This window comes from Schistocerca nitens, chromosome 3 (assembly GCF_023898315.1).
Source record: "Schistocerca nitens isolate TAMUIC-IGC-003100 chromosome 3, iqSchNite1.1, whole genome shotgun sequence".
Taxonomy (NCBI): Eukaryota; Metazoa; Arthropoda; class Insecta; order Orthoptera; family Acrididae; genus Schistocerca; species Schistocerca nitens.
The window spans coordinates 147,711,587-147,736,286 of NC_064616.1; the positions used below are offsets into that span (position 1 = coordinate 147,711,587).

The 24,700-nt window shown below is 43.2% G+C and overlaps 1 protein-coding gene across 1 annotated transcript in view; it reads right to left on the bottom strand.

Annotated features, from left to right (window-relative positions):
• Nucleotides 1-24,700, bottom strand: part of LOC126248091 (ATP-binding cassette sub-family G member 5) — a 157,958-nt gene that overhangs the window by 34,797 nt on the left and 98,461 nt on the right. Inside the window, exons 7-8 of the mRNA XM_049948757.1 lie at nt 22,203-22,320; nt 4,549-4,642 (exon numbers count right to left, since the gene is read on the bottom strand). Of these exons, the coding sequence (XP_049804714.1) occupies nt 4,549-4,642; nt 22,203-22,320 (212 nt within the window). The remainder of the gene's footprint in view (nt 1-4,548; nt 4,643-22,202; nt 22,321-24,700) is intronic.

The following is a 24,700-nucleotide window of genomic DNA, read 5'->3' on the forward strand; positions in this document are numbered from 1 at the left end:
AACTTCAGAAAAATTTTAAGCTGATAAGCCATCAGATAAGCATGAACAGACATATGCTAATTACTGCTGTTTCAGTCTTAAGTTGTGGAATACTTCAATTCATTAGTACACTCGAATCACCAATTGCTGAAACTGGAAATTAGGCCAACTGAGTCATAACTGGCATTCGGGCGAATGTTAGTGTCTCAGTGCTGAATTCCCTTTAAGATTTCAACCAGTGTCATTGCTGAAAAAATGAGTTATTTCAATGAAGCTGTACATCTTTTCTAGTACATAAATAATTACAAAATTAAAACTGCTTACTTTGAAATATGACAATATTACTACTGTTGTTGTTCACGACTCAAGTGAAACTCCCAGACATATTAAAACCATGAGAATTGACCCTAGAACTTCATATTCTTTCAGGAATTTTCATAATAATGTACACTTTGCTGAAAACAAACCTTCACCCTTATGGCATAAATGTTACTGATTAGTCTTATTGTCTTACTGTTTTTGCTGCAACTATAAATCACAAAGGAAAACATCATTATGGAGTGTCAAATATGATGACAAAATTTTGTGTACATAGTTCCGCGTAGTCAGCGCGTACACAACTTTCCCACTAGCACAGGCGCAGCCTGCGTCTGTCTCCGCACTACGAGATGGCGCTGCCATAGAGATGGACCAAATTCTGCTTCCGCCGATCCTCGTATTAATATGTAACGCAGCCAATGAGATTGCTGCTAACGTAGAACCTTTTCTCCTTGCAGATCACACTCGTGCAGTGATACATGAACGCGCGAGGTATAACGAGTGTACAGACCTCCGATTAGTCAGTCTGCATTTGTCTGCACCAGACTGCATTAGCCTGTACGAGTTCTACATTTGTCTGTACCAGTCTATAGTCAAGTTTCAGTCTGCGCCTAATAAGATTACCATATTCCTATTCATAGCCATGAAGATAAATGTATAGACACTTTTGTCAAGTATCAGAGATATATGTGAGAATAAGATTAACATACCAATACCAAAGGAACTTCAGATTGTCAATTGTAAATAGCATCCAGAACCAAGTTAAGTAATTTTTATGCTTGTTATCATTTTAATAAATGTGTGTGAAAATTAATCAAGTTCTGTTTAAAGTTGGTCACCGTCAATCTGATGTGATAGAAGAAGAAACAGGAGTTGATTTAGAAGAGATAGGGGGTCCAGCATTAGAATTGGAATTTAAAAGAGCTTTGGAGGACTTACGGTCAAATAAGGCAGAAGGGATAGATAACATTCCATCAGAATTTCTAAAATAATTGGGGGAAGTGGCAACAAAACTACTATTCACGTTGGTGTGTAGAATATATGAGTCTGGCGACATACGATCTGACTTTCGGAAAAGCATCATCCACACAATTCCGAAGACGGCAAAAGCTGACAAGTGCGACAATTATCGCACAATCAGCTTAACAGCTCATGCATCGAAGCTGCTTACAAGAATAATATACAGAAGAATGGAAAAGAAAACTGAGAATGTACTAGGTGACGATCAGTTTGGCTTTAGGAAAAGTAAAAGGACAAGAGAGGCAATTCTGACGTTACGGCTAATAATGGAAGCAAGGCTAAAGAAAAATCAAGACACTTTCATAGGATTTGTCGACCTGGAAAAAGCGTTTGACAATATAAAATGGTGCAAGCTGTTCGAGATTCTGAAAAAAGTAGGGGTAAGCTATAGGGAGAGACGGGTCATATACAATATGTACAACAACCAAGAGGGAATTATAAGAGTGGACGATCAAGAACGAAGTGCTCGTATTAAAAAGGGTGTAAGACAAGGCTGTAGCCTTTCGCCCATACTCTTCAATCTGTACATCGAGGAAGCAATGATGGAAATAAAAGAAAGGTTCAGGAGTGGAATTAAAATACAAGGTGAAAGGATATCAATGATACGATTCACTGATGACATTGCTATCCTGAGTGAAAGTGAAGAAGAATTAAATGATCTGCTGAACGGAATGAACAGTCTAATGAGTACACAGTATGGTTTGAGAGTAAATCGGAGAAAGACGAAGGTAATGAGAAGTAGTAGAAATGAGAACAGCGAGAAACTTAACATCAGGATTGACGGTCACGAAGTCAATGAAGTTAAGGAATTCTGCTACCTAGGCAGTAAAATAACCAATGACGGACGGAGCAAGGAGGACATCAAAAGCAGACTCGCTATGGCAAAAAAGGCATTTCTGGCCAAGAGAAGTCTACTAATATCAAATACCGGCCTTAATTTGAGGAAGAAATTTCTGAGGATGTACGTCTGGAGTACAGCATTGTATGGTAGTGAAACATGGACTGTGGGAAAACCGGAACAGAAGAGAATTGAAGCATTTGAGATGTGGTGCTATAGACGAATGTTGAAAATTAGGTGGACTGATAAGGTAAGGAATGAGGAGGTTCTACGTAGAATCGGAGAGGAAAGGAATATGTGGAAAACACTGATAAGGAGAAGGGACAGGATGATAGGACATCTGCTAAGACATGAGGGAATGACTTCCATGGTACTAGAGGCAGCTGTAGAGGGCAAAAACTGTAAAGGAAGACAGAGATTGGAATACGTCAAGCAAATAATTGAGGATGGAGGTTGCAAGTGCTACTCTGAGATGAAGAGGTTAGCACAGGAAAGGAATTTGTGGCGGGCCGCATCAAACCAGTCAGTAGACTGATGGGAAAAAAAAAAACGTCAATCTGCTACTCTAAGCGTGCAAGTGGCATTTCTATCGTCTGACCTAACGGCAGAAGATAAACACGCCACGATAAGACCACGAGACATATTGCTGACACTCGCCTACTTCGTTAGAGCGACAAGTCAGATAATCTGATGGTGTGTGTACTGAAGGTCTTACAGATCACACACCACACAAAATTTTCAGTTTTTTCCAATGTTCAAAGATAACATCTTTCTTTTAAGCTGCCAAATTTCAAAAATATACACTGACGGAAAGAATCACACTGCCAAGAAGGGATTGTGTGACAAACAGAAGTTGGTGGGCATTTTTATATGTCTGAAAGAAGACACCTATTCAAATTTCATGTCAGTCGCAAAGAGTGGCATTAGTGGTGCCACTCTGAGGATGCAAATCAAGTTTGCTTTAAATAAATGCTGTAATGGTCATGAAATTAGTTACCTTTGAGATGGGATGTGGTGAGCTGATGTTAATCAAAAATGTCTTTAAGGTGACAAAAAACACTATTATCAACAGCTCACTGTGTTTGAACGAGGTCAAGAAGTTGGGCTACAAGAAGATGGATGTTCATTCTGCAATACTGCAGAAAGACTTGGCAGGAATGTAGCCACTGTACACGACTGCTGGCAGCAATGGTCATGGGAATGTACTATCACATGAAGATGGGGCTATGGATGACCACATGGTTCTATTAAGAGGGAAGACCATTGTGTACTATGTATGGCTCTGGTGCATCATACTGCATCTGCAGCAGCAATTTGAGCAGTAGTTGGCACCACTGTGACACATGAACTGTTGCAAATCGATTACTTCAAGGACAGCTCTCAGCCAGATGTCCTGTAGCATGTATTCCACTGACCCCAAACCAGCACCATTTGTGACTTCAGTGGTATCAAGTGAGAGCTCATCAGAGGGTAGGGTAGAGATCTGTTGTGTTTTCTGATGAAACCTTGTTCTACTTTGGTGCCAGTGATGGCCTTGTGTTCATTAGGAGGAGGTCAGTTGAGGACCCTGAACCAACCTGTCTGCAATCTAGACACATTGGATATACATCAAGAGTTATAGCCTGGGGTGTGATGTCGTACGACAGCAAGAGCACTTTGTGGTTATCCCATACACACCCTGACTGCCAATCTGTAAGTCAATTTGGTGATTCAACCTGTTGTCGGCAATGTTATCACTTAAATATGACAAATTTGTTCCCAAAATTTCATTACTCTACATTAACCATTTTTTTGTTGTTGTGTTTTTTTTCCATCAGTGAATTTAGTGCAGGATTAGCACATAGTGACAAAAGTGACAAACAAATGATGAACATCTGTAACACTGCAACATTACCAATCCAAAACAAATGATCTGGAACTATGAATCAACATAATATATAGTATAGTTAAACATCCATCATCTGATTACAGTTCTGGGTATTTACAGTTTTAAAATACTTTGTTGATGCAGCCTTCCAATTTTCTAGAGGCACTTACTGATCTTAGTTATCAATGTTAATTCAGTATGGTGCTTATGCAATGAACTGGTGGATCCCTCTTGTGGTGAAACGCACTTACGGCAAACAAGAATCACCTCTATTTAACATAAACTAGAAGCAAGAACTTGCCAATACAGCAATTTGTTTTCTACTTTATAGCACACTGTTTACAGGGTAATGAGGGGTCTGTGTCTCTCTCTCTCTCTCTCTCTCTCTCTCTCTCTCTCTCTCTCTCTCTCTCTCTCTCCCCCCCCCCCTCCCTCCCCCCGCCCTCACACCTTCAGCATTACAAAAATACACCCTGATAGCTTAAGAAGTTTTTTTGTTTTTTTTTTTTTCCCAGATTATACTTACATGTGCAGGCTGTTACAATTATTGCGACAACATATGCTCCTGCAATACAGTTAAATACAAGCCCATTACGAGTGATAAATGTCCTCTGATAATCCTGTAATGAGAAACAAATCTTATGTTAAATAAATGCTTATTTTCTTATACTAGGTTAAATTCATCAGAAGTATTACATGGAAAAGAATGAAATCACAAAGCGATTATTATTCAATAACACTTCCTTGTTTCTATGTACTTCATGTCTGGTTTTTTGAGTATAATTACACCCCAGGTCATGAATTTGGGATTACACACACACACACACACACACACACACACACACACACACAAGAACAACATATGCACCTGTGAGATTAAAGAAACTATTAATGGTCTGTGGTGATTTCAGTGTTGGTTTTCTATAGGCTTCTGGGCAGGAGAACAACATCATGATGTCTCTGTAGGTAAACCTCAAGGAAAGCAAACAAACACATACTCCATAATTAATAGACACTCAGCTCGTGACTCACAGCTCGTTAGGATAAACAACAAATTGCCATTTAGTACTTAGGCATCACTATAGCAACCAGTTAGGATAGTTAAATATTCAAGGATAAAAGATTTCAAAAAATTATTTTTACTGTGGTGAAATCTACAAGGAACAATACTAAAGCTTAATAAGATCGGAGGAAATGTGCCCTGTCTACTCCCAATAAGCTGAGACAATGCCACTTCAAGACATTTAGTGCCTAAAGAAACCTGGTCTTCTGATCCTTTAGAAATGGCAGCCATGACAGCTTCATGAAATTTGAGGTAAAGGAGCCTCCAACAGTCAAAGTCAACTATGTGGGGAAAATGACAGTCTGGACAGAGGAATTAAAATAATTAACTCTAATGGAAAATGAAGAAAGGAAGAAGGATGGACTCATGTACATGAAAAATTTGCATGTGTCAGATCAGTAATATTAGTGAAAACTAAAAAGTTATTAGTTGATGGTAGGCTGGTTGGTCATATGTGGATTGCAGGACCAAACTACATGGTCATCACTTCCTTAGTTGCAGAATGAGTCCATTGAGAATCTCTCTCTTTGCAGACAGCATGCGACCTAACACGTCTTTATCCAAATAATTCACACTATTGCCAAAATTTGGAAAAAAAAAGGTGAAGTCAGAACCAAAGATGAGGATTGGACTTACTTTTGCCAAAAGCATTACAGGTAAAAGAAATATGGTACTGGAAAGTAAACATCAAATGTAAATAATTCGGAAGTAAAGTTAACTCACTAAATAGTACAGGTATTGAGTCAATGGAAGATGTTATTGTTGATATTATTGTTGTTGTTATTATCATCATCATCACCATCTTCTTCTTCTTCTTCAATCTGATGAAGAGCTTGACACAGCTCTCAATGCTGCTCTATCCTGTGCAGGCCTCTTCACCTCTGAATAACTACTGCAACCTACATCCTTCTGAATCTGCTTTCTGTATTTATATCTTAGTCTCCCTCTCTAATCTTCAGCATCCTTCTGTGGCACCACATTTCAACAGCTTCCATTTTCTTTTCGTCTAAATTTTCATTGCCCATGTTCACTTTCACACATAGCTACACCCCATACAAATACCTTCAGACAAGAGTTCCTAACACTTACATCTATATTTGATGTTAAATTTTTCTTCTTCAGAAACACAGAGATTGAATAACACTGGGGATAGTCCACACCCATGATTCACTCCCTTCTCAGTGACTGCTACCCTTCCATGCCCCTTGACTCTCATAACTGCCACCTGCTTCCTGTATAAGTTGTAAATAGCCTTTCACTCCCTGTAGTTTACCCCTGCTACATCAGAATTTCAACAAAAGTACTCCAGTCAACATTGTCAAAAGCTTTCTCTAAATCTACAAATGCTACAAACACAGGTTTGCCTCTCCTATCTTTTACGATAAGTCATAGGGTCAGTATTGCCTTGCATGTTCCTACATTTTGCTGGAATCCAAACTGACCCTCCCCAAGGTCAGCTTCTTCCAGCTTTTCCATTCTTCTGTAAATAATTTGTGTCACTAGTTGGCAACCATGACTTATTAAACTGATAATTTGGTAATATTCACACCCACCGTCAGCTGTTTTCTTAGGAACTGAAATTACTATATTCTTTTTAAACTACTAGAGCATTTTACATGTCTTATACATGTTGCACACCAGGTTAAAGAGTTATGACATGGCTGGCTCTCCCAAGGCTATCACTAATTCTGACAGAATGTTTTATACTCATGGTGCTTTGTTTCGACTTAGGTCTTTCACTGCCACATCACATTTTCTTGCAGTATCTTATCTTCTATTTCGCCCTCATCTACGTCGTCTTCCAGTTCTACAACTCTGCCATCACATTCATCTCCCTTTAACAGATGTGCTATATACTCCTCCCACTTTTCAACTTTCCCTTCTTTGCATAATACTGGTTTTCCATCTGAGCTCTTGATATTCAAACAGCTACTTTTCTATACTCCAAATGCCTCTTTAATTTTCCCAGGGGTGGGGGGGCAGTATCTATCTTTCCCCTAGTGATACATGCTTCTAAATACTTACATTGGTCCCGCAGCCATTCCTACTAAGCTATTTTGCATTTCCTATCAGTCTCTTTTTAGATGTTTGTATTCCCTTTCACCTGCTTCATTTGCACCATTTTTATATTTTCTCCTTTCATCAATTAATTTCTATGTTACCTGTCTTATCCAAGGACTTCTACTATGCCTTGTCTTTTTATCTATTTGATCTTCTGCTGCCTTCACTATTTCATGTCCTATGCCTTTGTCTTCTACTGTATTCCTTTCCCATGTTCTTGTCAATAGTTGCCTAATGCTCCCTTTGAAACTGTCAACAACCTTTGGTTCTTTCAACTTATCCAGATCCTATCTCCATATAATTTCCTATTTTTTTGCTATTTCTTCGGTTTAAGCTACAGTTCATAACCAATAAATTGTGGTCAGTGTCCACTTCTGCCCCTGGAAATGTCTTACAGTTAAAAATCTGGTTCTGAAACCTTTGTCTTACCATTATATAATCAATCTGAAACCTCAGGGTCTTTTTCACATATACAACCTTGTTTCACGATTCTTAAAGTATTAGCGATGATTAAATTGTTCTGTGCAAAATTCTACCCTGAGGCTTCCTCTTTCATTCCTTTTCGCCATTCCATATACTCTTACAATTTTTCTTTCTCTTCCTTTTGCTGATGTCGAATTCCAGTCCCCTATCACAATTAAAATTTCATCTCTCTTAACTATCTGAATAATTTCTCTCAGCTCACACATTCCTTCAATCTCATCATCATCCATGATGAAAGTTACAGACTGAGACTTTTACTGTTTTTCAACAAATTCTCTTTTGGGTTAGAGCAAGTGAGTGAGTGAGTGTGGGCATGCGGGAGGCCGGGTGGACGTACCGCCGAATTGCTCAACATGTGGGGCGTGAGGTCTCCACAGTACATCGATGTCGCCAGTGGTCGGCGGAAGGTGCACGTGCCCGTCGACCTGGGACCGGACCGCAGCGACGCACGGATGCACGCCAAGACCGTAGGATCCTACGCAGTGCCGTAGGGGACCGCACCGCCACTTCCCAGCAAATTAGGGACACTGTTGCTCCTGGGGTATCGGCGAGGACCATTCGCAACCGTCTCCATGAAGCTGGGCTACGGTCCCGCACACCGTTAGGCCGTCTTTCGCTCACGCCCCAACATCGTGCAGCCCGCCTCCAGTGGTGTCGCGACAGGCGCGAATGGAGGGACGAATGGAGACGTGTCGTCTTCAGCGATGAGAGTCGCTTCTGCCTTGGTGCCAATGATGGTCGTATGCGTGTTTGGCGCCGTGCAGGTGAGCGCCACAATCAGGACTGCATACGACCGAGGCACACAGGGCCAACACCCGGCATCATGGTGTGGGGAGCGATCTCCTACACTGGCCGTACACCACTGGTGATCGTCGAGGGGACACTGAATAGTGCACGGTACATCCAAACCGTCATCGAACCCATCGTTCTACCATTCCTAGACCGGCAAGGGAACGTGCTGTTCCAACAGGACAATGCACGTCCGCATGTATCCCGTGCCACCCAACGTGCTCTAGAAGGTGTAAGTCAACTACCCTGGCCAGCAAGATCTCCGGATCTGTCCCCCATTGAGCATGTTTGGGACTGGATGAAGCGTCGTCTCACGCGGTCTGCACGTCCAGCACGAACGCTGGTCCAACTGAGGCGCCAGGTGGAAATGGCATTGCAAGCCGTTCCACAGGACTACATCCAGCATCTCTACGATCGTCTCCATGGGAGAATAGCAGCCTGCATTGCTGCGAAAGGGGGATATACACTGTACTAGTGCCGACATTGTGCATGCTCTGTTGCCTGTGTCTATGTGCCTGTGGTTCTGTCAGTGTGATCATGTGATGTATCTGACCCCAGGAATGTGTCAATAAAGTTTCCCCTTCCTGGGACAATGAATTCCCGGTGTTCTTATTTCAATTTCCAGGAGTGTATAATGGGATGAATTTACTTTTAAAAAAAAAAAAAAAGGGGGGGGGGACCAATGAAAAAAGGAGGACAAAAAAACAGAAAAGTAATTTCAGAAAAATTAGGATTTCCTTAGCCGTTGGACTTCAAGGATAGTCCTTTTCTCTTATTATTATTTTGTCAAACTTACAGTGAAGATAGCTGAAAGTGTTTTAATTTCTTAAATGGCTTGTGCTGTCAGACTGTACGTAATTTGTGGAAATACAGATTCCAATAGTGGCTAGTAGAACTACACACACACACACACACACACACACACTCTCTCTCTCTCTCTCTCTCTCTCTCTCTCTCTCTCTCTCTAACAGAGACAGACAGACAGACAGACAGAGAGAGAGAGAGAACATAGTAGACACACTGAATCTTGTATTCCAGTTATGGTGAGATGAGGCAATGTTATTTATGAAATAATGTATTGAGGAGACGGAATTTTGAGAAGAAGCTAATGATAGGCATTTGGCACTGATAGTTGCACACATTGTCCACTTGTGTCCAATTCTGCATCTGGCTGAACAAGGAAACAATGTAGTCTTTTAAAATGGAATGATAGGCCCCTAGCAAAGCCAAGAATTTCTATCCTGCCGGAAAATATTGTAGCATCTGTTAAAATGTCATGTCAATATATCACAATAAACATACACTAGTGGGTTTCTTTAGTAGAGGGAAAACATATAAGAAAATTTAACATGAAATCACTTTAGTTACTAGTAAAATGTATAAATGCACTACGGTGTTTTATCTACTACAAAAAATATTTGTTTAATTTGTGTATCTACTGCCACTGCTTGATCACTAACCATTAACTCAATTATGACTATTTTCTTAGTATTTGAGGACTGCCTCTACAACTAAATAAAAGCTTTTTGTCATAATTCTGTACTCTGCCAAATATCAGCATTGTTCCTGCACAATGTTTCCACAACGTGACTCGTTTTCATCACGTGCTACCTGCCACTTTTCAGGTAGCATCTGATCAAGATAACAAATCATGCTACTGAAATATCATGCACAAATGATGCTGATATCTGGCAGAATACCTGCCGCCTAATGGTGTCAAAAAGTTCATTGCTTGTCTGCCATACACAATTCTCTTCTTTTATTTTTCAAGAATCAAAACAGACCTGTAATATGTATTTTATTTCTAAACATACAAAAGCACTTGCTGCCTTTTCCTCCCAGCAACAAACCACCCTCCTCTCCCCCCACCCCTCCTCCGCTCACTCGCTCAACTCAACACAAACCCTCACTCCAGGCGAGCTAAAGTGCAGGGACAAAGGTTGGTTGGTTTGTGGGATTGAAGGGATCAGACTGCTATGGTCATCTGTCCCTTTTTCCAGAAAATTCAAACACCCACACTGAAGAAAAATGAACAACCGAGACGACAAGAGACGACACAGGACAAGAAAGACTCAGACAGAGACCAGACAAAAGGAATTAAAATCACACAGAGTGTGACAGTGGTTGGCTGACCATAGAGGCAAAAAAGGAAAAGCCAACCACCCAGAAACAAACTAAAAAACCCAGTCTAAAATCGTAGGCCAAAGACCAGATTTAACACAAAAAAATGACAAACACTTAGATTAAGTGATAAAAGCCCCCTGCCTGAATAAAATGCAAAACTAAGCCTGCCATAGCAGTGTCATCTGTTAAAAAGGCAGGGAGCGTATCAGGCAGCACGAACGTCTGCCTGAGCACAGTTAAAAGGGGACAGGCCAACAAAATGTGGACCACCGTCAAGGCCGACCCGCAGTGACATAGAGGCGGGTCCTCATGGCGCAGTAAATGGCTGTGTGTCAAGTGGGTGTGGCCAATGCGGAGCCGACAAAGGACAACTGAGTCCCTGCGAGTGGCTCGCATGGATGACTGCCACACATTCGTCATCTCCTTGATCGGACAGAGTTTGTTTGGTGTGGTCAGGTTGCGCCATTCAGTGTCCCAAAGTTCAAAAATTTTGCGGTGTAAGACTGCTCACAAATCAGTCTCCGGGAGGACAATGTCCAGAGACGGTTTACTGGTGGCCTGTTTGACCAGGCGGTCAACATGTTCATTGCTGGGTATCTCAACATGGCCTGGGGTCCACACAAAGACCACAGAGCGGCCACAATGGGCAAGAGTTTGGAGGGACTCCTGGATAGCCATCATCAGACGAGAGCGAGGGAAACACTGGTCGATAGCTCGTAAACTGCTCAAAGAGTCGCTACAGATAACGAAGGACTCACCTGAGCAGGAGCGGATATACTCCAGGGCACGAAATATGGCGACCAGCTCAGCAGTGAAAACGCTGCAGCCAGCCGGCAATGAGTGTTGTTCGTAATGGTCTCCTAGAGTAAGAGCATAACTGACACGACCAGCAACCATCGAACCATCAGTGTAAACAACGCCAGAGCCCTGATACATGGCAAGGATGGAATGAAAGCAGCGGCGGAAGGCCTCAGGAGGGACTGAGTCCTTCGGGCCCTGTGCCAATTCAAGCTGAAGGCATGGGCAGGGCACACACCACGCGGGTGTATGCAGAAGGGCCCAGAAAGGAGGTGGAAGAGGGAAAACCCCAAGCCCGGAGAGAAGCTCTCTGAAGCGGACCGCGATCGTACAACCCGACTGGGGCTGACGTTCTTGGAGATGGACGACCGACTGAGGGAACAGGAGACGATAATTAGAATGCCTGGGAAAGCTACAAACAAGTGTAGCATAAGCGGCCAGTAAACGATGGCACTGTAACCGCAGAGGAGGGACACCTGCCTCCACAAGTATGCTGTTCACAGGGCTGGTCCATAAAGCTCCAGTGGCAAGTCGGATCTCGCTGTGAAGGATGGGGTCCAGTACCCGCAATGCAGAAGGGGATGCTGAATCATAAGCAAGGCTCCCATAATCTAGACGCGACTAGATTAACGCCTGGTAGATCCGTAAGAGGGTAGATCGGTCGGCTCCCCAGATGGTGTGGCTCAAGCATTGCAGAGCATTAAGATGCCGCCAACACATCTGTTTATGCTGCCGAATATGAGGGAGCCAAGTCAACTGGGCATCAAAAACCACACCGAAAAACTGATGTGTCTCCACCACAGCAAGAAATTCGCCATCAAGATAAAGCCGTGGCTCAGGGTGAACAGTGTGTTGCCGGCAGAAATGCATAACGCAGGTCTTGGCAGCCGAAAACTGGAAGCCATGCACTACAGCCCAAGACTGCGCCTTGCGGATAGCGCCCTGGAGCTGATGTTCAGCAGCTGCAATGCCAATGGAGCTATAGTAGAGGCAGAAGTCGTCAGCATACAAGGAAGCTGAGACAGACGTTCCCACTGCTGCAGCAAGCCCATTAATTGCAATTAAAAACAGGCAGACACTTAAGTCAGATCCCTGTGGTATCCCGTTCTCCTGAACCTGGAGGGAACTATGGGAGGCCGCAACTTGCACGTGGAAGGTACGATGCAACAGAAAATTTTGTATGAAAATCGGCAGCGGACCCCAAAGACCCCAACCATGAAGCATAGAGAGGATGTGATGGCGCCATGTCGTATCGTATGCCTTCCGCATGTCATAAAAGACAACGACGAGGAGCTGACGGTGGGCAAAGGCCGTACGGATTGCCGACTCCAGGCTCACCAGATTGTCAGCGGCAGAGTGGCCCTTACGGAACCCACCCTCAGATGGAGCCAGAAGGCCCTGAGACTCAAGTACCCAACTCAATCGCCGGCTCACCATGCGTTCAAGCAACTTGCAAAGAATGTTGGTGAGGCTAATGGGGCGGTAGCTGTCCACCTCCAATGGTTTCTTGCCAGGTTCAAAACGGGGATAACAATGCTTTCCCACCATTGCAACGGAAATTCACCCTCGACCCAGATATGGTTGTAAAGGTCGTGGAGGCGTCACTGGCAGCCCACTGAGAGGTGTTTGAGCATCCGACAGTGGATGCGATCCGGCCTGGGAGCTGTATCAGGGCAAGCGGCTAGGGCACTTCTGAATTCCCACTCACTGAATTGAACATTGTAGGATTCAGGATGGCGTGTGTGAAATGAAAGGCTCTGATGTTCCAACCACTCTTTAATGGAGCGAAAGGCCAGTGTGTAATTTGCAGAAGCGGAACTCTGAGCAAAATGGTCTGCTAAGCTGTTAGAAATTGTGTCGGGGTCAGTTCAAACTGCTCTATTCAGTGAAAGTGCAGGGACACTGACGGGGGTCCGATAGCCATAGAGTCGCCGAATCTTGGCCCATACCTGTGATGGAGAGGTACGGAGGCCAATGGTGGAGACATACCGTTCCCAGCACTGCTGCTTGTGTTGGTGAATGAGGCGGCGGGTCCGCGCACGGAGCCGTTTATAGGCGATGAGGTGTGCTAATGAGGGATGGCGCTTGTGCTGCTGGAGCACTCGCCTGCAATCTCTAATCGCCTCAGCGATCTCAGGTGACCACCAATGCACAGTCCTCTGCCGAGGGGACCCAGAAGGACCGGGAATAGCAGATTTTGCGGCAGTAATGATGCCGGTGGTGACGGAGCGAACCACCGCATCAATGGTGTCGTTGGAAAAAGGCTCAATAGTGACAAAGGAGGAGAACAAGTTCCAGTCAGCCTTATTCATAGCCCATCTGCAGGTGCGCCCAGAAGAGTGACGCTGTGGCAATGACAGAAAGATCGGAAAGTGGTCACTACTGCACAAGTCGTCGTGCACACTCCACTGGACAAACGGTAAGAGGCTAGGGCTGCAGATCGAAAGGTCGATGGCTGAGTATGTGCCATGCGCCACACTGAAATGTGTGAAGTCACCATCGTTTAAAAGGGAGAGGTCGAGCTGTGCCAATACATTCTCAACGGTGGCGCCTCGGCCTGTTGCCACTGACCCACCCCACGGAGGGTTATGGGCGTTGAAGTCGCCCAGTAACAAGAAAGGTGGCGGCAATTGGGCGATCAGTGCAGCAAGGACATGCTGTGGGACATCACCATCCAGTGGAAGATACAGGCTGCAGACAGTAACAGCCTGTGGCGTCCACACCTGAACAGCGACAACCTTTAAAGGTGTTTGTAGAGGGACAGACTCGCTGTGAAGGGAATGAAGGACGTAGATGCAGACATCACAAGATACCCTTTCATAAGCTGCCCGGTTCCTATAATAACCCCGATAGCTACGGAGGGCGGGGGTTCGCGTTGCCAGAAACCAAGTTTCTTGGAGAGCAATACAGAGGAAAGGGTGAAGGCTGAGAAGTTGTCAGAGCTCAGCAAGATGGTGGAAGAAACCACTGCTGTTCCACTGGAGGATGATATTGTCCATGGCTGAGAAAGACAGCAAGGGACTGGGGAGGCAGATTATGCCACTGGGTCACCTGCTGCCACCGGTTGAGCACCTGTGCAAATGCTATCCATTGTGTCTGAGGGACCGGCGAGACCAAGGTCCTCAGCGGACGCCAGGATCTCCACCTCATCCTCAGATGCTGAGCTTGTAGGAAGTGGTGGGATGGGTGCCACCGCAATGTCAGGGTTCTTGGGAGCCATTTTCTTTGTCTGCTTTTCGCGGTGTGCCTTCAGTGGTTCTGGTTGGGAGGGCTTCACTGGGTCAGTCCCAGGGACGGACGAAGACTGTGAAGCCCTATGACCAGCAACCGGTGGTTGTTTCAGCCACTTGCAGGTGTCCGCCTTTCCACTGGTCAAAACCTGGGAAGGGAGGGCCCCAAGGAATCCCTTCCTGGAGAGAGTAGCCAAAAAAGTCTTACGCTTCTCCAGCTGGGAAAAGGGAACTGATGTCCCCGATGGTTGGGGGGAAGGGGGGGCTGGTTGCTCCTGAAATAGATGGAGCAGGAGCAACAGGGAGGGAAGTGCCCCCCACAATCAAGGAGGCAGGGGGATCCTGACGGATCAGAGAGCCAACTGTACGCGACGACACGGGAGATGGGAGAACCGTTGTTGCAGCAGCAGCGTAGGTGGATGTCATTGGCACAGGATGTAGCCTCTCATATTTCCGCTTAGCCTCATTGTAGGTCAGGCAGTCTAGGGTCTTGTATTCCATTCTCTTCTGTTCTTTCTGGAATATCCTACAGTCCGGCAAGCAAGAGGAATGGTGTTCTCCACAGTTAACACAGATGGGAGGTGGGGCACATGGAGTACTGGTATGCGAAGGACGTCCACAATCTCGACACGTGACACCGGATGCACATCTGGAAGACATATTCCCAAACTTCCAGCACTTAAACCACCGCATCGGGGGGAGGGATATAGAACTTCACATCACAACGGTAAACCATCACCTTGACCTTTTCGGGTAAGGCGTCACCCTTGAAGGCCAAGATGAAGGCACCAGTGGCTACCTGATTATCCCTCGGACCCCGAGGGATGCGCCGGATGAAGTGAACACCTCGTCGTTCTAGGTTGGCGCGCAGTTCATCGTCTGACTGCAGAAGAAGATCCCTGTGGAATATAATAGCCTGGGCCACGTTTAAACTCTTATGAGGCATGATGGTAACTGAAACATCCCCCAACTTGTCGTAAGCGAGCAACCTCCATGACTGGGCAGAGGATGCTATTTTGATTAGAACTGACCCAGAGTGCATTTTGGATACGCCCTCCACCTCCCCGAACTTGTCCTCTAAATGCTCCACAAAAAACTGAGGCTTTGTTGACATAAATGATTCACCATCAACTCGCGTACAGACGAGGTACCGGTGTGAATAACCTCCAATGCCTTCTTTAGCCATATGTTCCTCCCATGGAGTGGCCAGGGAGGGAAATGATCTTGGATCGTATTTTTTGCCGTTGAGGTTAGACCTCAATCACTTAGAGACTGCTGGTGGAGGCCCAGCAGCGAGAGAAGATGTACCACGCTTCATTGCGGGTCATCCGCCCTGATGCCACCCACTCCGACCAGGGGCTCTCCCCACGGGCACCACCCAGCCACAGCAAAGACCACCTGGCAGGATGGCCTTTGCCGGGAGTCCTGATGCACCAGAGAGATAGGTATCTACTCCTCGGCATACGTGGGGAGGTAGCAGCTCAGGCACCAGCAGTGCGATCCCTGCGTAGTCAGGGGGCTACCACCAAGAGGGTACATGACGACCCCACCACAACGGACTGGCTACCGTGCTGGATGTCGGGTGTTGAATATCTAGGGCGAAGATGGAAGTGCACAATGGAGGGAATGTATGCTACCCAGAACACACCGCAGCTGATTTACAACTCCATGACAATATTGGGTGTGCCAGATCTTAGGGCAAGATGGATTGAAGATGCACCACGTAAGGCGTCCTTCCCCAAATGGTACGCACTAAAAGAAAATTTTGAAATGTAGTGGTCAAATCCCTTAGGGGACCATCACATTAAAGACGAAATGTTGGAGACTCCTTTTAGTCGCCTCTTACGAGAGGCAGGAATACCGTGGGCCTATTCTAACCCCCAAACCTGCAGGGGGGGCAGGGACAAAGTAGCCACACAGTTGTGTGCATGTTCTGTACTAGTCATTTCTCAATAAGGACCTTGTCCAAAGCTCAGAAATATTTCCAGTCTTGTTTATATGCCACCTACCACTCAATGCCTCAATTATATGGTATGGTGTTACCTTTACTTGGACCATATGATTAACAGTACAAAAGAAACAAGTAAACGAAAATCAGAATGGTCATACAACTAGTTGAAATTTTCTCCTTCCCCATGATTTGAGTTAAGGGCTTAACCACACCATCATGACTCGTGTAACTATTATGAATATGATGCATGTCTACACATAAGTAATTGCAGAAAACAGATGGGTCGGTGGTCAATTTAAACTTGTTATCATTTTACACGACACATAACTATCACTCAATAACGAACAGCACACTAAAGTGCAACAACAGTTGAACCAATGTTTTTTTGAGAAAATGTAAGAATGACAATAGCAGATAAACACAAACAACAGCACATTACGAGATGAAATTTTGTGGGCCTGGAAGTAGTGGGATAGTTACTTCACAGCATAGATTTACATGAGAATGTAGTTATACAGTCAACTGTATAAAGTCAGCTTATTGAGCATGCAGTGAGATTATAAACTTTGTTCTACCAAAGACCTGATTCTCACCATTCATATTTATGTACAGGGTGACAATTATTGAACTTGATGAAATAAAATCATCATAATGGGTTACGTTAGGACATTCAAACTGCATGGTTTGCCACGAGACATAATGGGAATTATGTATGTGCATGCATGGTTTGGTTTAGAGATTAAGCCCACTTTCATTTGGATAGGTTCGTCAATAAGCAAAACTGGCACATTTGGGGGACTGAGAAACTGCTTTTCGCAATCGAGAAGTCTCTTCACCCTCAACAGGTGACTGTGTGGCGTGCAATGTCCAGTCATAGAATAATTGGTGTGATATTCCTCGATGGCATGGTGACTACTGAATGGTACCTGAAGGTTTTAGATGATTTCATCCCCATTATCCAAAGTAACCCAGATTTTTGACAAGATGTGGTTCGTGCAAGATGGAGCTCGACCCCATCAAAGCAAAAGGGTGTTTGACGTCCTGGACAAGCTCTTTGGGGACAGCATTCTGGCTCTGGGGGTACCCAAGAGGCCCTGGCATGGGCCTCGATTGGCCGGCATATTCTCTGAATCTGAACACATTCTATATTGTGTACAGTAACAACCCCAAAACCATTGTTGAGCAGAAAACAGCCATTCGGCAGAAAACAGCCATTCGGCAGAAAACAGCCATTCGGCAGAAAACAGCCATTCGGCAGAAAACAGCCATTCGGCAGAAAACAGCCATTCGGCAGAAAACAGCCATTCGGCAGAAAACAGCCATTCGGCAGAAAACAGCCATTCGGCAGAAAACAGCCATTCGGCAGGTCATCGACAGAATCAATGTTCCGACACTTCAGAGCTTCTTGCAGAATTTCACTATTCGAATGCACCACTTCATCGTCAAGGATGACAGGCATATCATAGCCTAAGTCAGAATATCTGTAGTCACATTTACATGTTGAATAAAGTGTGTGCTCACTGTAGTTTATATATATATATATATTTTTCATACAGTACAATAATTATCACCCTGTACCTTCCTTGTTACATGGAATATGTCTGTTACCTATTCTGTATACCTGTTGGATTGAATACGGTTTGTGACAACTAGTCTCTTGATAGCCACATTCAAACAGTCAGACCAAACTGCCCCAGTTTTCTAGTTTCATCTTGTAGTACACCTAATACAATAATTGGCATAGTAATCACTACACTCAAAAGTGGTGCTGTCTATCCAATAAGGATGTTCACAACGCTATACCACCTATCTTCGCAAAAGCGATCAGCAACCTGTCAGGCACCTCAGCCACGTGTCCAGCCTACATGGTCCCCGCACGCCTCAGCATCGCAGACTTACCCAGTCGTAGTAACGGAATGACACCATGCAGTGGTACCAGCACTAGCAGATGCCGCCAGTTCCAAAAGATCTATTCACGTCTGCCACACAGGTGACCAGAAAATAGTGTAACGAGTATTCCATTATCTGCCGCTATAAATGTTGGTGCTAGAGCTAAAGAAGTCAGTTCTTCCAACTTCGAGCCTCTCCTAGCCTCCAGGAAGGTACTACTCACACTACCGTCTTAGTACACTCTCTAAGCCCATCGTAGGGACTGACACCACTGTATTCATCCTTCGTCATTGCTCTCTTGGCACAATCAGACTCTATCCAAGATAGGCTTTTCTGCTCGTATGCCGGTGTTATTTAGGACAGCTTATTCACATTTAGAATATTTTCCATCCAAAGGCACCTGTCTATGAAGATCCCAATTGTGCTACTTTTTCAGGCTTTAGGATCATCCTACTGTCAAGTCTTCACGCCTGTGAGAGATTGTAATTGTGATTTTGTTATTATTGGCGAAGCAGACATTTCCTTCTTTGATCAAAAAAATTTGGAAACATTCATCACTGTTTTTCCCGTCAAAATAGACCTGTAATATGTATTTTATTTCTAAACATACAAAAGCACTTGCTGCCTTTTCCTCCCAGCAACAAACCACCCTCCTCTCCCCTCACATCACACAACACCAGTGGGGTATGTTAATAATAAAGATACTTCATAACGGCATCACTGCAATGTGAGATACAGAGGCTGGAGCAGCATTAGTTCAGTAGGGGCAGATGCTACAGTGGAAACACGCGCAAGATGACAAGGCATCCGAAGGACATAAAAATTAAGTGCAATAATGAAATTTCAAATTTTGAGATTTTAAGCAATTAGAAGCGAATAATTTAGAAAAGACTATAATGAAAATGAAAGGGAAGTAAAGTCATCCAACTGTCATACATTATACATGGTGGTTGTTATGAAACTTTCACTACTTGAGAGAGCTCCCATGAAGAACGAGAGATCATAGGACGAAGGCACTTCGTGGAAACATTTGTAATGGCACGAGGAAAATAAATAATGAACAAACCATTGGAAGAAATATTTTAATTTTGACATTACAGGGCAAAATTTGTTAACAGTGGACCATGCTTATGTTCCAAATTACAAATGATGTTCAGTGTGATGACTACTTATAACCGTGACAGCTTGGGACCGCACTGGAGGTACCATTTCACACTTGTTCACAGCACTTTTTGAACCATGGACAATGAAATGTTCAGCTGGCGTGACATAACTCTTGCACTGCTCTGAGACCGCACATTGGATCCAGCATTCTCAGCCATGGCAACAGTAATTACTTCAACAATTTGCACTATTGGCTGTTGGCATCTTCCATGAGCTAATCCCAAATTGCCAATTAATTTGACTTCCAAATCATGTTCTTAAACCCTGGTGCTGTGGAAAGAGGACCTCTCCGTATTCCTTCCATGCGTCGATACTATTGCTGTTGTTTTCATGAAACAACTTTGCAAGTAAAGCCCTGCTCACCTTGTCCATACTGAACGAACGAGACAGTCTGCAACTGTAATGCTCACTGATGCTTGTGCTTAAACCCTATGTTGCCATACAGTACCAGCACCTAACAGCATGTCTCGACACTAACACTACTAACAACGCAAATCCTGTACTGAACAATCTAAACATCATTTCTATAAGGTTGGTATAAATGTTGTAGGATGTAAATACAGGGTGTATCTGAAAGAATCATCTGATTTGGCAGATCTATATTTCTGAAACTAATAAACATATATAATGCATTTTGTTTTTTGATGAATGGGAAACTCAACAAGTTGTTTTTTTCTCCATAGGCTTTCAATATGCTCCCCTTGAGATGCACAACATATGTCAACACGATATTCAAATTGTTCCCACACTTCAGCGAGCATGTCTTAGTTACAGCTTCCACAGCTGCTGTTATGCGATGTCTCAGTTCATTCATTGTTATTGGTAACAGAGACATGTAAACATAGGCTTTCATAAACCCCCACAAGAAATAATCACATGCAGTCAGATCCAGTGACATTGGGAGGCCAGTAATGTAACACTGAATCATTTGGTCCAGTGTGACCAATCCATCGTTCAGTAATACTTTCATTTAAAAATTCCCCACACTTCCAGATGTCAGTGCGGTGGTGCCTCATCCTGTACCATGTCACTACAGTTTGCTCTTTCCAACATTACAGATAGTTCTTTTTGAAACAGTCTGTACTTTTGGATTAAAAGAAATCATGCACCAAAAAGCAGAAGCATTCACTTGTCAATACGCACACACATAAGAAAGAAAACTTGCTATATTTCCAAGTTATGCTTTGATGAACTAGAGTATGGCAGAATAAAAGCTACACACACACACACACACACACACACACACACACACACACTTCTACGCTCCTGCCAGCACAATGTGTGTGTGTGTGTGTGTGTGTGTGTGTGTGTGTGTGTGTGTGTGTCTTCGGCAACTCAATGTATCGGTAAGTGGTCTTTAATCCAAAAGTACTGGGTGATTACTAACCATTTTGCATGAAAACTGATTTCCACACAGTTGCGCCCTTTCCAAGCAAGAATCACACACTACACAAGGATGACTTGATAACGTGCAGATGTCACTGTACACCTGACAGGCTCTCTGGTTGTATTCTCTAAAGAAGAATGGACCAAGAATAATGGTGCTTGTGAATCCACATCACACAGTCACATATGGTGAGTGCAATGGCTCTTTGTACCCAACACATGGATCTGTGTATTCACTGCACCCTGTAGAGTAAAATGTGCCTTGTAACTCCATAGAATATTGCCTATCCATGTCATCAACTTCGATTCATGCAAGAAACCAAAGAGAAAATTGAGAACATCGTTGTGGATCATGAGATTTCCACTGCTGCACTGTCTGGATTTCGTACGGGTACCAGCGTAATACAGACCGCAAAACTTTCTGTACTGTTGACCACAGGATGGATAATTCATGTGACACTCTTCTTGATAGACATACTTTTCACTCATATTATGGCTTGTCAAATGAGAGTGTGGATGTCATATTTTCATACAAACTGTATACAGTGCCACATTTGCATGTGGTGGCCAAAATTGGAACCATTTTTTTTCAACTTAAATTGGTTCCTCATTAATGCATTAGAATATCTACCAAGTTTCACTGCCATACGATAATTACAGATCACACTAGACCTCCATGAGTAACGTAATTTTAATTATAAACACCTGGTATTTACTTCCTATAAAGCTGGGTACCCATATGGTAAATAGTTTTCAGTCTCACTGGCTCAAGTAGTGAAAGTTTAATTATAACCACAGCATAATTATCAAAAAGGCAACCAGTGAATAAAAATCACAGGGAGAGTAATTATGAAATAAGTAATGTGAGTCACTAAATGTTCTGGATATTATTAAAAAGAATAGATAACAATGTTAACCTGTCCGGATGCATGTAGAATCTCACTGTTGATTCAAATTTAGCAGTCAGAATGAGAAAGGAAGGATGAGATCTCATTGACATTTTATGAAAATTCAATTACTAACTGCTATTGAACATGGCTGTTAATATTGAACCAAATGACTAGACAGTAATAAAATTTTGCAAGCACCACAGAAATTGAGAATTTTATGAAAACAGAATGGTGTTTTGAACAATAACGACTGCAGAGGCTCATAGGTAAGGATATTCCTTTCAGTCATTATGTATAGATTTCTATAACACGACTTACAGTGTCTTTGAAATTTACAAATAAAGTACTGACCTGCATTCCACTGTAGAAGATCCACAACAGAAAATGAAATATCGGCAATGCCAGCAAACGTAAGGCAAGACAAGTCACACCTGTTCTCTTTAGGTTGAATGTAGTTGCCAAACACCTCCTGTGAACAAAGTATTTTTAAAAAAAATTTTCAGGCATTTAGATTTTGAAAGCAGCCTAATGATGGGATACTGAGGACAAAGCTTCTAGATAACTGTTTTATACATTGCATTTTGAACATATTTTCATTTTTGTACCTGGAGAGTGTTCACTTATAACTAATTAATGAAAGAAAACTGAAGCATAAGTACAGAAAGATATATATTGTCGCGTGACAAGCACAATAAAGTCCAAATCCACAGGCAGGGTTGTCAAAGAAGTACAACACTTAGAACTGAACGGACATTTAATACTGACACCATTGTACAGCCACAACAGAACTGACGTCCAGGACGAAGTGTGTGCAGATGTTTGTACAAACATCAAATGTTCCAGAACATTGCTTTTTATACAAGCATGAAATATTCCAGAATATACAAACATTACAAATACATTTCAATAACCTTCCAGAATGAATAATTACTTAATAAAACATATGCCTGTATATTTGAATTATTTTATTTCTTTGTTATTAAATCTTAATACCATGATATGTCCAATATTTCTGTAAAACAGATCATCATCATCATCTTCTTCTTCTTCTTCTTCTTCTTCTTCTTCTTCTTCTACTACTACTACTACTACTACTGGGTTGGTGCACAAGTTTGTAGCATTTTTCCATAAGTTTAATAGACATATAACAGAGACTTTCGTCATCAATAACATATTTTCCTTCACTATTTACAAAAGTCTCCCAATGATGGGGTAAGTTTTTGAACCCATTACTGTGGAAATCACATGGTGTTGAGGCGAAGAACTCATCAAGCCATGTTTGGAATTCATGTTCAGCCAGAAAAGAAATTCCTTGAAGTTAATTTGATAGATAGCAAGAAAGGTAGAAATCCGAGAGCACCAAAAAAGGTGGGTGCAGAATGACTTCCCATCCCAACTCCTGTACAGTGTTTGTCAGTCTCTTAGAACAAGAGCAGGCACTGTCGTGGAGTAGTATCACTTCCCGCTGTCTTCCTGGGTGCTGTTCTTGGATTGTGTCTGCAAAACGTCTTACTTGTTTGAATTCTGTGTGCAAGACGTCTTACTTGTTGACAATAAATGTCATTAGTTATGGTTACACTTTGAAAAAGCAATTCATAGTAACCACACCATCGCTGTTCCATCACATGCATGACATTATCTTTTGTAGATGCATGCTGGTCTTCATACGGCGAGTTGCTGCTTTTTTTGAGTTCAACCATTCCTTTCTTATTCTTACCAGTAATGATATGGAATACCAGGATACCAGTAATGATACAGGATATGAATGGTCAGTGTTGTTCATGAGCCAACTGATGATGAGTAAGCAGATATGCACATACGGCCAGCAACTGATTATTGTGGTTTTGACTTAGAGCATGCGGTACCCATTAACCCAATTTTTGAGCCTTCTCAATCGTATGCTAATGTTGCATAATGGTGGAATGATCATGATACATCACATTTGCCAGTTCTCAAGTACACTGATGTGTTTAAATGATCTTCATCAAACCCAGAAGGACTTCCTGAACATGGAGAGTCACTAATGTCAAAACAATTCTCCTTAAAATGAGAAAACTATTTTCTTATTGTGCTCTGTCCAATGGCATTATCCCGTACACTGTGTGAATGTTTCGGGCTGCCTCTGTTGATGTCACCCCTCTATTGAACTCAAACAGAAGAATATGCTGTAAATGTCCTAATTCCTCCATTTGGCACTCCATTTCCTAGCATCCACAGCTCCAATCACTATCTCCAAATGAAAAAATGACAATATGCAAACTAAAAAGGCAACAGTGAACAACAAATAAAATATTACAATTGATAAATAAACCAATAGCAACCAAATGCCAACACACAAAACAAAAGTGCTATGAACGTATGCACCATGACTACTACTACCACCACCACCACCACCACCACCACCACGACTACTTGCTGGTGGTTGGATTTGAACTGGTGATCCGCAAAACATCTGCCAGCAAAGCTAACCACTATGCTTTACTGCATGCACCACTACTCCTGGCATAGTTTTCTCCTGAAGTAACAATGACCCACAGTTCAGGGGTTCTCACTGCAGCTGATTACAGTAGCTGGGATCTAGATCTAGTCAATGGTTCTCTGCAGGGTGGTGTTGGCAAATCCCTATGTTATTGGCATGTTGTTACACCCTCTTCACTATAATGAGCATCAAAGGTAGCCCCTCCCATCAAAGCTTTGTTATCAAGAAAAGTTGGGTCTTTAGTTTCCTCGAACCTCCCATTGTTGATCTGCACCTCTGGACTGTAGTACGGCCTCATACAGAAGGCATGTGCAACATCTCTGCACTTTTCTCTTATGGATGAAGGGTCACAATTCCCAACTTCATATGT